Here is a 13,029-nt window from a genome sequence, read left to right on the forward strand (position 1 = left end):
TGAGAGCCGAGCTACTCAACCCAACCTAGTGGCCGACTGGCGCTGGCCCATGTCAATGGAAACCGAAACATTTCTGGACTTAAGGGTAAAACACCAGTGTTTGGCACCAGTGGAAACGAGGCATAAAAATGCTCTAAAGCCATCTGTCAGAAGACATGTTTGATGCAACTGAACCTCACGTTATTTTCAGCAGCCTGTTCTACCCTAAAACACACACCAGATAATAGTATACAGAGGAGGTCACAAAAAACAGGGATGCACGCAGAATGCAGAAATCAAATATAGAGAGAACATATATTGATAATGAAATATAGAGAATATAATATTTCCTCTCAACGCGAGTTAAATGTCTGACAAACGTTACTGTTAATTGTGATTTTTTTCTGTTTTCTGTTTTATTTGTGTTAATACAGGGCTCAGCTGTGAGAGACCTGGGTCTTTGTTGGTTTCTCTGTAAAAATAAAGGGGATATATAGTATATCCCTATTATGTTTCATTTTGCATAAAGTTTGACTGGCTGACTCTGCAATGTTGGCTAGTTGGACATTAGCTAGTTTTCATGACTATCAAATATGCCCACTGGTCCACAGAATTTAAAATGTTCCTCATTAAAGCTTGTTTGCTGTGATTTTTCTTTATGAAAGCAAATTGCACTGCAGACATGGATTCTGGTTAAATCTCTGTTTTGTGATACATTCCTTTTGCAAATGTGAATGGAGAGGTCTACAGTACCACTAGATTTACATAGTTTACTACATACTGCAAGTACATACTGTGCTGGTGATGGTCAAGTACACACTGTTAAGTATATACTAAACCAGTGCACCAGTATTACCGGGTCCTAAAATTGATAGAGGCTTAGTGGTACTGAAACAACCAGTGAACAGTGCAAATGATGCATGTGACCGTACCTACCACATCATTGGTTTACGGTTCTGGGATGAGAAGAAACAGAGTTCTCACAGAAATTGTATACATAGTTGCTCTTAATTAGTGGCGCAATGAATACAATGTCATGCTTAATGAACAACCAAACAAAACAACCTATCAAGATGTGGGACATACAGAAACACACAAAAGACTAAACAATAACCATTAATAACCGGCTCAAATATTGAATCAATCTTTATTTATATTAAATTAAAAATATATTTTTGACAGATTCATGTAACAAATATGAGGAACAGTATTTTTTCCCTATGATATAAAGCTTTAGGTATGGTCTAAAGTTCAGTGGAGAGTTGTAGCCAGCGCTGCCAACATAACGGGGAAGCAGAGATTAGGATTACAAGGCAGAGCCGGAGAAGGGAGAGACACCGTTAGCCTCTATCAGTGTTTCACTACATTTATACACAAGCATGCAAATAAATCAAACATTACATCAAAATAACTTTAGTAAGCTTTCTTCACATACTGTACAGGTCTGTTGGGGGGGGGGGGGGGGGGCCACGCAATAATCTTTTGACAGTTTTCCACATCGTCCAATTCAACCTTTCCATTTTCAATCATGAAAATCATGGGGAAAAAATAGGTGACTGGGTAAATGTGAATTGCAAAATGGGACTGATCCACAGATACGTGGGCTGGATAGGATACTAGCCCATCTTACTAGAAAAACAGACAGCAACGTAATGCATCCTACCAGGCCGAGTTGGCAGCGCATCTCTGAAAAATGTCTTGATGAGATAGAAGGGCAGAGAGAAAGAGCGAGCAAAAGAGAGAGAAAGAAGGTAATAGATATGTCCTTATTATGCTCGACAAATCGGTTGTGACAGGCGTTGGGGGAGAGAACGAAACACACAGGAATCTGACTGCCTTGTTCACTACAACACATATATTAAATAGAAAACTCACAAAGTGATGCTTTATCCAGGCCAACTAGCCAGTCCCACAGGTGGGCAGCCAGAAGGGGTGTTTCACATTTAAAATCAAATTGTACTACCCAAAGTACACTAACTGTGCACATACAGAGGCTACGTCTTTTATCCATGACACCTAGAAGGAGGAAAAGGACAGCTGACATGCACAAAGGAGAAAAGAAGGGCAAAATAAAATAAATTAGGGAAACAATAAATGCAAAAATTGGTGTATAGAGAACCAGCAACGTAAAGGCAAAGCACTCCTTTCCTATATACAATTGTCTCTGGGTCATCTCAGTGCTCTATAAAAATACTATTCACATTTTGTCACGGGTCAATAGCGTGTTCAATCTGGAGGAAGTTCCAAATGCCTGTACAATTACATTAGTTCGACAGGTATATATAAATTTCTTACCGAAAACCCTGGCTGAAATAATGAGTCCATTTGATTATGACAATACGTGCAATTAAGACGCCAACATTTAAGTGTTGCGGCTATAAAAACCCTAATTTCTTTTATTATATGAACATTATTGACACAATAAAATAAAGAAATATGTTCAAGTTTTCGGGAATATTATGTTAAAATTACAAAAACATTGGACATGATGACCAAAATAACAGTAGAAGCCAAGATGACTAAGTACAGTGTGTACGTTTGTCAGTGTAATCGATACACTGGTGAAATGTATGTAACACAACTTTCAATGATGTGTTATACCTCAATCACAAATGACTACAGAATTTGTGCTACTGATTCCTACTCCTGACAGCAAAAGAAGCTGTCCCCCTAACCATCCATCCATTGGACAGAAATACTATGAAATGAACACATACTCACAGTTAAGGGGAATAGCACTCACAATGAGGTATCATGCATGATGATAATTAGAAAAAAAGATTATAACGATCCACTACAGTGGTGGAGGACACAGTATTTGTGCTGATGACAGAGGCTCTGAGTACTTTCTGACCAAAAACTGGGAAAACAGTTAGGGGCCAGAACTTTCCCAACGTCTGATTATAATCCAACTTGATTACAACCAGGAAAAAATGTTGATTGCATGACGTCATCAAGACATGTAAGAAACATGTAATATATCTGGTTGACCATCATATAACCAGATTACAAATATAGGTGTTTTTCTGGTAGATAAAAAGAAACATAGTGTTTGCAGGCTTAGAATAATGACCCAAACCGTCTGTGTCCATATAAGGACAGGCTAAGAGTCATAATTGGTGGTCCTACTATGGCCGCTGTAAAACACCAGACACTCTGTTGTTTGCTGGTTTTAAAAACCACAGAACAGCAATTTCTCATTTCAGTCCTTCGAAAAAACAAGTTGAAAACACAACATTAATATTTCACATTGAAATTAAATGTTGTTTCCAGTTTCGGGTCCAAAGGCAGTACAAAATGCTCCTTCATAAAATAATCATCATCATAACCAGAGGCAAGAAAACTACACGAAGCAAACAAATATCACTAAAACATGGAGATTTCTCATTTAGTATCCTTCAGTATGACCCTTTTACCTGATGTTCCTCTTTCGATTTCCTGTCACATACCTCAATGTTATAGGGATGAATGTGACATGTGTGTGAAGTAATCAAGTGGCGCCCGGAAAAAGAACACTGTTTTTCTTATTTCTGGCTTCCTGACAGTTTGATCAAAGTGCTCCACGCGGGTTAAAACAAACACAAACTGCACCAGATAAGAATATAAATAACACTCGCTCCTCTCAGCCACATGGATGCCTGGGACACATCCCCTTACACTGTATGACGAAATATAGACAAGCTAAAGGAAAATGGAGTCGGCTGCCTAGAGGAAAAATGACAAACGAACCAGCGTGGCTCTGTAAAAGCGATGTAAGTGCTGTATAATCAAACCGAATGCCTAAATGCAAGTTTTCCTTGCGGACGTGGAAGTTCCACATAGCAGCAGACTGGCTGGCAGTATTCTTATTGGTTTTTACGTGGCATCGGTTATATAGTAATAATAGAAGGAGGTTTTACTGTGCCTATGTAGCTAATCTGAATGGTCTATTGGGCATTAATTCACAGTCTTTCGATTGTGAGAGTAACACCTGACTCATGTTTACCGGACCTCTCAGTACTCCATTTGGCACAGATATGCTCTTCACATCGTGCGGGGTTGTTTCTGTCTTCAATATGCGGAATTCAAATCCAATGAATTAGCTGAAGACACATTTCGATTTAGGAATTCAACTTTGATTCACCAAACTAATCACATAGCCCTGGGCCGGGAGTACAGAGAGACTCTTGGCGAAGTCACACGGGTAGACATAGGTGTCAAACCTCTGGGTCTTGAGAGTTTGGATTTTGCCTCAGGAGTTGGAAACCCTCCTCGCTGTGCAGAGGTGAAATTGGAAGTGTCGCGGAGAGAGACGAGGCAAGATGAAGCGTCTCCACCTTTAGTGGGCTTAGGTTAGCAGCACCTTTATGGATGATTAGTTCTGCAGATCTTCTCCACACCATGACTACCACTCTTTATTCCCTTAGGGCAACACTCCCTCTCGCTCTTCTGCTCTCTTTCCCTCTGTCTCTCCATCCGAGCGTCTCAGCCTCTCTCCCAGGAAAGGCCTGTTGATATCTCTCTCTGTTATCAGTCAGAGCCTTGTTCTGGATATCTTGTTCTTCCTGTGAAACTGTCCGTCTCCGTATATGTTGGTTTGTTTCTGTCTCTGGCCTGCTGATGCTGCGTCGTCCATGTTTTCACCGACGGACTCAATTACTGTTCATAGTTAAGAACCAACGAGTAATATCAGAGACTATTTTCGTATGCTACAGGAGTCCTTCTCATTTTCCTCCTGCATTGCAAACTCTTACCATAAACTCAGTGCCACTGTGTTAGGCCACTATCTGCATGACCTCTCTTCTGAGCAACGAATAATCTATTGAGAGAGATAATTGAAAAAAAATAAAAATACACTGATGAAGTAACTTATATTAAGAGTATTTTATAAGCCACCCACTTGCAGTAGTTTTAGTTGTGATAAGCACTATCGAGTGAACAACGTACAATACCAGCGAATACCTCACCAAACAAAGTATGCAGTGGATGATCTGCGTTGTCAACGCGGTTAAGTAGTTAAGGTTCCAAAGACATTATATAAATACTTTCAGAAATAAAATAAAAGATGGAAAACAGTACCAGGCGTGGTCACCATAGAGTTAGTTACCGTAAATACTGTAAGTGAGTAACGCTAGGGTGATGGTGATGTATTATCTACAAACATGTAGCTCCTATGTGAGGAACATTCCAGCGTTAAATAGTGGTTGGCTGTCTTTACCTCTCGCGCAAGTTTATTTAGTCCCACTAACAGCCTTGTAACATACAGCACTTGGTGTGACACCTCTTTGCCAACTCTCCTCTTCATGTTCCTCGTCGCCGTTCTCTTGTACCTTCTCGACAGTCCCTCGGACCGTCCGTGTGCTGCTTAGGCGACAGTCCAGTTTTGTCAAGCATTCTCCATGTCACATTTCTCCTCCACGCTCGTCTTGTGCCGCCACTCTCAGTCCAGTGAGTCCAGCCTTTGTACACTTAGCAGTGGTCTGCGCGGCTAGCACCTGTCTTTGTCCGGTGGTTATTACTGTTAATGCGCCAGTTAGGGGCCATCCTGGAGGTAAGGAGGTGGAACTTGGCCTGGGCTTGGTCGGTGGATCTCTGGGTTGCCATCGCTAGCTCTTTATCCGCGGGGAGCATTACCAAGTTAGCTAGTTCAGGTGTTGGATGGTAGGACATTGTGTTAGGAGGGGGGGTGTTTTGGTGGAGGCCCTCTGTTTTAATGGGCTGTTGATGCCCCCCATCAAGGGGGAAACCAGAAAGGACTAGGTGCTGGCTGGTCCAGGAGCTGGAGAACAGGGAATGGAGGGTGGTATAGCTTGTACTTGGGTTTTACACCACTGTGTTCCTCTGTCGGTACGGGGGAGGGGGCAGAACTGTGCCCGGCTTGAGATTTGACGAGAACTCGGATAGGTACTCTGGGTTTTCGGCCACTGCCGGCCTGATGCGCCCGTTCTGTTTGTAGAACAACTTGGCGTTGGTGCTGCCCGTCTGGGCGGCGGGTAATGTGCCCTCTTGGACGCTACTCGCCTGGTTCAAGGACTTGGGTGGCAGGCTGTGCTGCCAGTACTCTGGATTGTCAAAGGTCACCTTGAGCTTTTTGCCTGCCGCTTTGCCCGCCGTCTGGTGCCCATGTCCCTGCTTCAGCATGCTGCCAGGGTGGGTGGTGTGTCCCTGGCAGGCAGGCATGGCGCCCCTATCGTCCTCGGGCGCCGAAGTGGAGACGGAACCTTTCTTGACACCTGACCTTTCAGGCTGGCAGACCTGGTTGACAGAGGGACCACTGTCACACCGGATCGAGTGGGACTGGTGACCTTGGAGAACCGCGTGGGCCCGCTGCGGCGAGCTGCCGGTTTTGATGCTCACACCGTGGAGCGTGTGAATGAGGTGACTCGGAGGTATGTGGCGACACCCTCCCTGAAGCCCGGAGGGGGAGCCCTGTGTCGGTGCCAGGGGGTAATATGGGAGGCCCGTTTGGAGAGTGAGTTGGTGGTGGGAACCGGTGCTGATGGTCGACGCGACGGTCTGTGATTGGAGGCCACCGTTCTTTCTCAAGACCTCTAGGCCCAGGTCCACAGGGTTGTGGAAGGTGTTGAGGTAGAGGGGCTCGTTAATGTACTCGTCCTCCCCCCCCTTGGGCTGGCTGCTGGGCGTGCTGTGGTACGCCGGGTTGTCCAGGGCGTGCACCTCGCCGTTCTTGCGCCGCGCCACGAAAGGGTTCTCCTCAATCGGATTCAGATAGTCTGGTGAGGAGGACAGGAAGAGAGAGAGTGAAAGACACAGACGGACGCGAGAAGACAGCAAAACAGAGAGAACGAGGGAGAGAAAGAAGGGTAGAAAAGAGTCAAAGCAAAGATCATTCCCTAAAGAGCACTGAGCGAACAGAAAATGATAATGATCCACACTCAAAACCTTAAGGGCACCTTGCCAACCCTTCCCTTGGCAGTGTCCTCTCACAGTGACGGCCGAGGTGAAAGACCACTGCTGCCAAGAACTATTATGGCGGGGTATGGAATCTATTGATCGCTCCACTCCTTCCCACTCTTCGACTCCTTCAAACTCTGACATTGCATCCGTTTTTTTTTTTTTTTTTTGTTGCTCAGGGCTTTGTTATATTTCCAACTTCTCCCACAAATCAAAGTCGATAACGTTGCTTGCAACTGACTGAGTGAAATAGCCTACGATCAAAGTCCTAACTAACGATTCTGTAATATCCAAGATAAAGTTAGACTTTACAATGCTCCGAGTCAGCACACGGTACAGCGGAAATCAATAGCTTTGGAAAAAATGAAGAATTATACTATAATGCAAAAATGACTGTGGGTACTGTGGGCTATTGTTCAAACACGATAGAGGAGAAAAATTCCTAAAGTGAATTTAGTAGTGAATGAATATTCTGAAGATCACAAAAGGGATACGGATGCTTTGAATACAGTAATATAGGCCCCTCCACTACTAAGCAAAACCCTTCCTGCTTCTACACAACACGGTTAGGTGAAACCTGGGTCCAACTGTCAAGAGTGTAAATACATGCAGTAATTTGGCCTAAGACCTTTGCACAGTACTATAGCTATCGGCCTGTGTCTCTATTGCCTACTTTACAGGATTAAACAAAGATTCGCTCTTTTCTGAGCCGTCCCTTGTCAAGGATGTCTCTTAGCTCAGTTCCAGGCTCTGGTTTAGGCTCTGGAGGAGGATTAAGCCTCTTCCTGGAATATGAAGCTATTGTGCAAGCTTCTTAGTCCAGCATGGGGATTAATTTGTGCCATGGCAACCAGGCCACAGGTCAACTACCTACCTGACGAGGTTTTGTCCTTCATTGGGGTCATGTAGCCGTCCTCATCTGTGTCTTCTCTCGGCCCGACCCGGTCCCCCAGGCACACGGTAGGATCGGCGCTGTAGCGCTGCCCGTTGTTGTCCTCTGCCCCGTGCCGTGCCTGGGCCTTCTTCTTGTGCAGGGTGCCGTTGCAGCGCGGGTCATCCAGGGCCTCCTGGGCGGCCCCCTGGGGGCCAGTAGAATCAGGGGAGGGGGCGCAGGCCGGGGACCCTCCCGACTCCGGGCAGTCATCGTGGGTTAAGCCAGAACCGTCCCGGTATCCAAACTGATTCTGTAAAAATACAAGGGATAGAGTTTGGAGGAAGAGATTCAGTCCAATGCTGGGAGGGCACAAATAATTTTATTCCAAGGCCGTTCGCACAAGTCAGTGATGTTTCTTTGTATGTAGAATCTAATGTATAATTCTCATTGATAAACACTGCTTAGAAGAGAGGCCATGTATAAGGCTAGTTCAACAGAAAGAACAATGTTTAGATGCGACTTATAAGAGAAAAACATTTGATTCCATGAACCAACATGCTGTTGGAAACTAAGTTTCTCTTTGGTTCAAAGGGGACTTATGGAAAAAGAAAGAGAAAAAACCGAACACTTGAAAAACAACAACAAACAGTCACACGACGTGACATACAGGTCAAATGTATTTTCCTGATGTTTTCCAGGTTAGCCTAAAGCTATTACTGGCAGACCTGCCCGCCAGAGTATCTCAGAGAGCGATCCTATTGCCGGCAATGTTTTACTGCAAATATGAGTCACCTGCTGGGAAGCAGCAAGTACACATTGAGGAAAGAGCAGCGAGAGGAAGCTTCGAGGTGGCACCGGGGTTATTTCTCTCACCACCCACTCCTTCTGCTTTCCCTCCATCACGTCATCACTCCATCGCCCTGCAATCATCTCTACTCCTCCTCTAGCCTGACCTGTCTATTTATCCCTCTATCTCTCGTCAAGTTTTAAAAGGCCCCCCATTATCCTCTCCTCTGATTAAGTACAATCAGAAGAGCAAATTAGTCCAAATTACACCGGGCCATGTTCCAAATGGCATACTACTATTTTGTCAGTGTAGTGTACTGCTCCCACAGAGCTCTGATCAAAGTAGTGGTCTAAATAAGGAATAGGGTGCCATTTGGGAGGCTTCGGAGATGACTGTGCCAGCAGTGCTAGTGTTTTGATTCAAAGTGAACATACTTCTTTTTTTTTACTCGATGTTTGTTCAGTCTATTCTTAGTCTGACTGCGTAATGAAAAAGACTTCCATTCAGAATGTTGACCCCCGACATTTCAGCGTGTTTGTGTGTCTGTGTCCAGAACAACGGCGCTGCTGAATGCCCGCCAGCTAACGGGTACGCGGGTCAATATGATATGCAGGAGCATGGTCCGGGCAGAGCGTCAGTGAGCAGCAGAGTAAATAACCAAACGGCGGACTCATAGTCTCTGAGCAAACGACGGCGGGATTTTAGTGGAGAGGCTGCTATTTGCACACGGAGGCCCGCGTAATGAAACAGGAGAGCGGGTGCATGACGAGGCCAGCTCTCGAGGTGAAACGCCGGGACTCGGAGATGGAGACGGTCTCTATGGGAGGTGGATGCATGAATGGAAACGAGACAGACGCCGGCGTTGACACTCTTTCCAAGCTGATTCAGCGCTGAGAGAAAGGGAGTAGTAATGAGGCCGGGAGGGAGACGTCCACCATTGTCGTGGATAGTGTTTGCATGTGTGTATTTGGGGGTGTCGCCTCGTTCGATGGGCCGGCGTGCCGGAAGGACGGTCACGCGTGTGCTACAACCTACCCGGTTGGAGTCGACGCAGGGCCTGGCGGTGTACAAGGGGGGAGGCATGTTGAAGTGGTGAGGCACTAGGTACTCCTCGGCGTCCATGAAGTCATCCAGGTCCTCCTCGTCCAACAGGCTCTGGAAGAACTTGCTGTCGTTGGGACTGGGCAGCTTCATGCGGTCATCGCCCTGGGACACAGGGATGATGACACACCCGGCAATGACCATCACCTCATGGGTCAGGCACACCGTAGGCAAATGTTTCACTACACATGCAGCATTCACAACTTGGCACCGTATCGGACCTGCGCCTGGTGTTTACAAGAGCTCGGGACTGCGTTGCGTTAAACCACAGTACACAGACGTACAGACCAAAAAGGAACATTCATGCAAGGGATTCGCAACACTCATAAACCGGGCTCAGCATATTCATCTGGAGTGGACTGTGTTATGTATCATCAACCAGAGCGTTATAGAGTAGAGTTAAATGGTAGGTTTGGATGGTAAATACTGATTGGTAGTTGTTCCTGATAATAAAAAGTTCATGTCTGTTTAAGGGTTTCATGGGAATCATCGATGGGCATCTCCTGCCCCACAGCCCAGCCCAGCGTACATGTTGGTTCACCACACTTGCCTAGCATTAGGTTGAGTTATAACACACACCATTCCATATCACAACTTATACCTTTGGGTTAGACCAAAATAATGTTTTACTTTTTAGCATACAATGCCCTCCACAACTATTGGTACAGTAAAGTCAAATTTGCTATATTTTCTGTACACTCAAGGAATATGAAAATATGATTGAAAGATGAATGAGGCAAAAAGTACAGAATATCTTCTTTTTTGTTTAACACTTAAGAATAACCGTACTGTCAGAGTTCCATCCTCCAATTCATGTTCACATAAATATTTGGAAATTTGGCTAACAGGTGAAAATGGTTAGGTGTTTCCTGTTGCACTGATTGTTTATCCATAAATGAGCTGTGAATGTGTAGTCTCAGTTCCATCCTTCGGAGTCTGCATTAGGCGTTAGCTGTCCATGAATAAAAGCAAATGATTTGGATGCTAGAAGAAAAGAGGAACTCAATCAGAACAATAGCACAAAAGTTAGGCAAAGCCAAATCTACAGTTTGACAGACTGAAAAACAGTAATCTTCAGCAATCAACAACAACAAAGTCGGCCAAGGAAAACAGTAGCTGATGACAGATAAATTACTGTACCTGTGAAAAACAACCCTAAAACAACCTCCAGAATGCTGGAGTGTCACAATCTACTGTTTGCAGAAGACCTATGGAATTACAAGACTACAATGCAAAACACAAACCTCTGATCAACAAAACAGAAAGGCCAGATAAAAATTTGCTAAAGATTACAGGTATCAGCCAGTACAGTTTTTTTTTTTAATGGATAGATAAGATGAGGGGGAACTTTAATCAAAGAGGCACAAATTGTGGAGAATAAAGGAACTGCAGATGATCCAATGAATTCCACATCATCTGTGAAGCATAGTGACAGCAATGTAATGGCATGGGTATGCATGGCTGCCTCTGGAACGGACTCATTCATCTTTATTGATGATGTAGAGAATGACGGCAGCGGGAGAATGAATCAAGAAGTGTGCAGAAGCATCTTGGCTACCAGTGTATAAGAAGATGCCACCAAACACAATGGGCGATGCCAACACAACTAAGGAGTAGAACGTTTCTGACTGGCCAAGACGATCTTCTGATCGAAGTCCGATAGAACACGCATTTCACTCGCTGAAGAGGAGACTGAAACTCTCCAAAACAAGCAACAGCTCAAAATGGCTGCAGTAAAGGCTTTGCAGAGCATCTCAAAGGATGATCTCATGAGTGAAGTCAGTGGTTCGCAAACTCACTGCTCTAATTGCATGTAAGGGATTTGCGAATAATAAGTAGCTTATATACTTCTTATATTTGCATTCAGTTGAATTGCCCCAAAACTGAAATGGGCGATGGAAGTATACATGTGCTGTCATTCTTATTTGGTAAAACGTAAATGTGTTGAAACAATCAGAAATGAAAGTTGACCGTCTGTTCTTTTGCCATTTCCAATTTTAAGCATATTTAAATATGCCTCGAGTGTACAGCAAAAATAGCTATTCTGAATTTACTGTCCCAATACTTATGGAGGGCACTGTACATTAATAACCAGTTTATGGCTAATATACCGTGGGCAAAGGCTGTATCCAGGCACTCAGCTTTGGGCTGTGAGAAAAAAAATCCTATATTGGACATATACTGAACCACAACGTATTGTGGTTAATTGCTTAATTGGAGCAGTACCTGGATGACCAGGTATCTCTGGGGGTCTCGGGCCATTCGACAGAATTCTGCAGCCAATTCCTTGAACTTTGGCCTGCTGTCCGCGTCTATCATCCAACCTGGAGGAAAGAGGCACAGGGAAGTTTGTCAAAAATGTATTTTCATGTAGGTAGAACGCAAAAAAGCAAGGGAGACGAAAACACAGATGGATTAAACCCCCTAGTTCACACCTCATACCGAGCACTTTCCTCATTCAGGCCCACGGAAAAAAATGCTTTTAGTAGGTCATTTTCATTGGATTTCCCAGGAGGAATGGTTGTCACCAATCACCATGGTGACTGCTGATCCCAGATAACAGAATCAGCCTAAACCTAAGGCCAATATAAAATACTGCTCTGTCACTGGCTGACATAAGACACAGTTGGCTGTAGAGTGGGCTTTAAAGAGAGGGAGATAACAGAAAGTGAAAGACAGAGAACGAGAAGGAGAGATCTGAACAGTCTACTTTCCTTACATCACTCCTAGTTACCGTCGCTAGCAAGTCAATGCTCACTGGCTTTCTATATACCCCCCCCCCTTTTTCCTCTCTTGTTCCCTCATATTCCTCTCTGTTAATTTCCCCTCCAACCAACATGCGGGCACCGACACATTATCTAAATGAGCGGCAATTACGCGAGCAATCAAACTCCATTTCATCTCCATCAATTTTTCACCAGGCACAAGGGCGCGGGTGTTACTGCGAATCAAATCCCAAACAACAGCTCACAGTCAACATGTAATTAGAATTAATGCTCCTATTAATGTGGTGGATGCTTTTTTTTTCTCCGTCAGCCGAGTGACGAGAGCGAGAGTGGCTCCTATACTTGACCTCCCGGCAAATTTTATATCCCCTTCAATCTGTCATTAGTGTGTGTGCGTGTGTGTCGGGGGGGGGGGGGGGCGTTTGGGGCTTATTGTGTTGCACTGTGGATATGACGAGTGAGAGCGATAGGGGAATACACATCCCCGGGGTGTCCAAGTCACTCAGCGTCATGGGGGCCTTCACATCGTGTTGCTCCAGCGCCGCGCTCGGCGTCATCCTCATTCACAACACAGAGGAGACATCAGGGGCTAGAAAGTTCGCCGTCGTCTGCTACTCGGCCGCCATCTTTTTCCCGCCTGGCAATTCTTTCCCTTTCCCCCGCGTCGC

At 44.9% G+C, this 13,029-nt stretch overlaps 1 protein-coding gene across 2 annotated transcripts in view; it reads right to left on the bottom strand.

Moving 5' to 3' along the window:
• Positions 1 to 1,109: 1,109 nt before the first annotated feature.
• Positions 1,110 to 13,029, bottom strand: part of LOC105023139 (receptor tyrosine-protein kinase erbB-4) — a 238,158-nt gene continuing 226,238 nt past the window's right edge. For both annotated transcript variants that reach the window (XM_029116654.2, XM_029116653.2), the window contains exons 24-27: positions 11,862 to 11,959; positions 9,570 to 9,740; positions 7,748 to 8,057; positions 1,110 to 6,692 (exon numbers count right to left, since the gene is read on the bottom strand). In XM_029116654.2, the coding sequence (XP_028972487.2) occupies positions 5,782 to 6,692; positions 7,748 to 8,057; positions 9,570 to 9,740; positions 11,862 to 11,959 (1,490 nt within the window). In that variant the 3' untranslated portion in view covers positions 1,110 to 5,781. The remainder of the gene's footprint in view (positions 6,693 to 7,747; positions 8,058 to 9,569; positions 9,741 to 11,861; positions 11,960 to 13,029) is intronic.

The sequence above is a fragment of the Esox lucius genome, chromosome 22, assembly GCF_011004845.1.
Source record: "Esox lucius isolate fEsoLuc1 chromosome 22, fEsoLuc1.pri, whole genome shotgun sequence".
Taxonomy (NCBI): domain Eukaryota; kingdom Metazoa; phylum Chordata; class Actinopteri; order Esociformes; family Esocidae; genus Esox; species Esox lucius.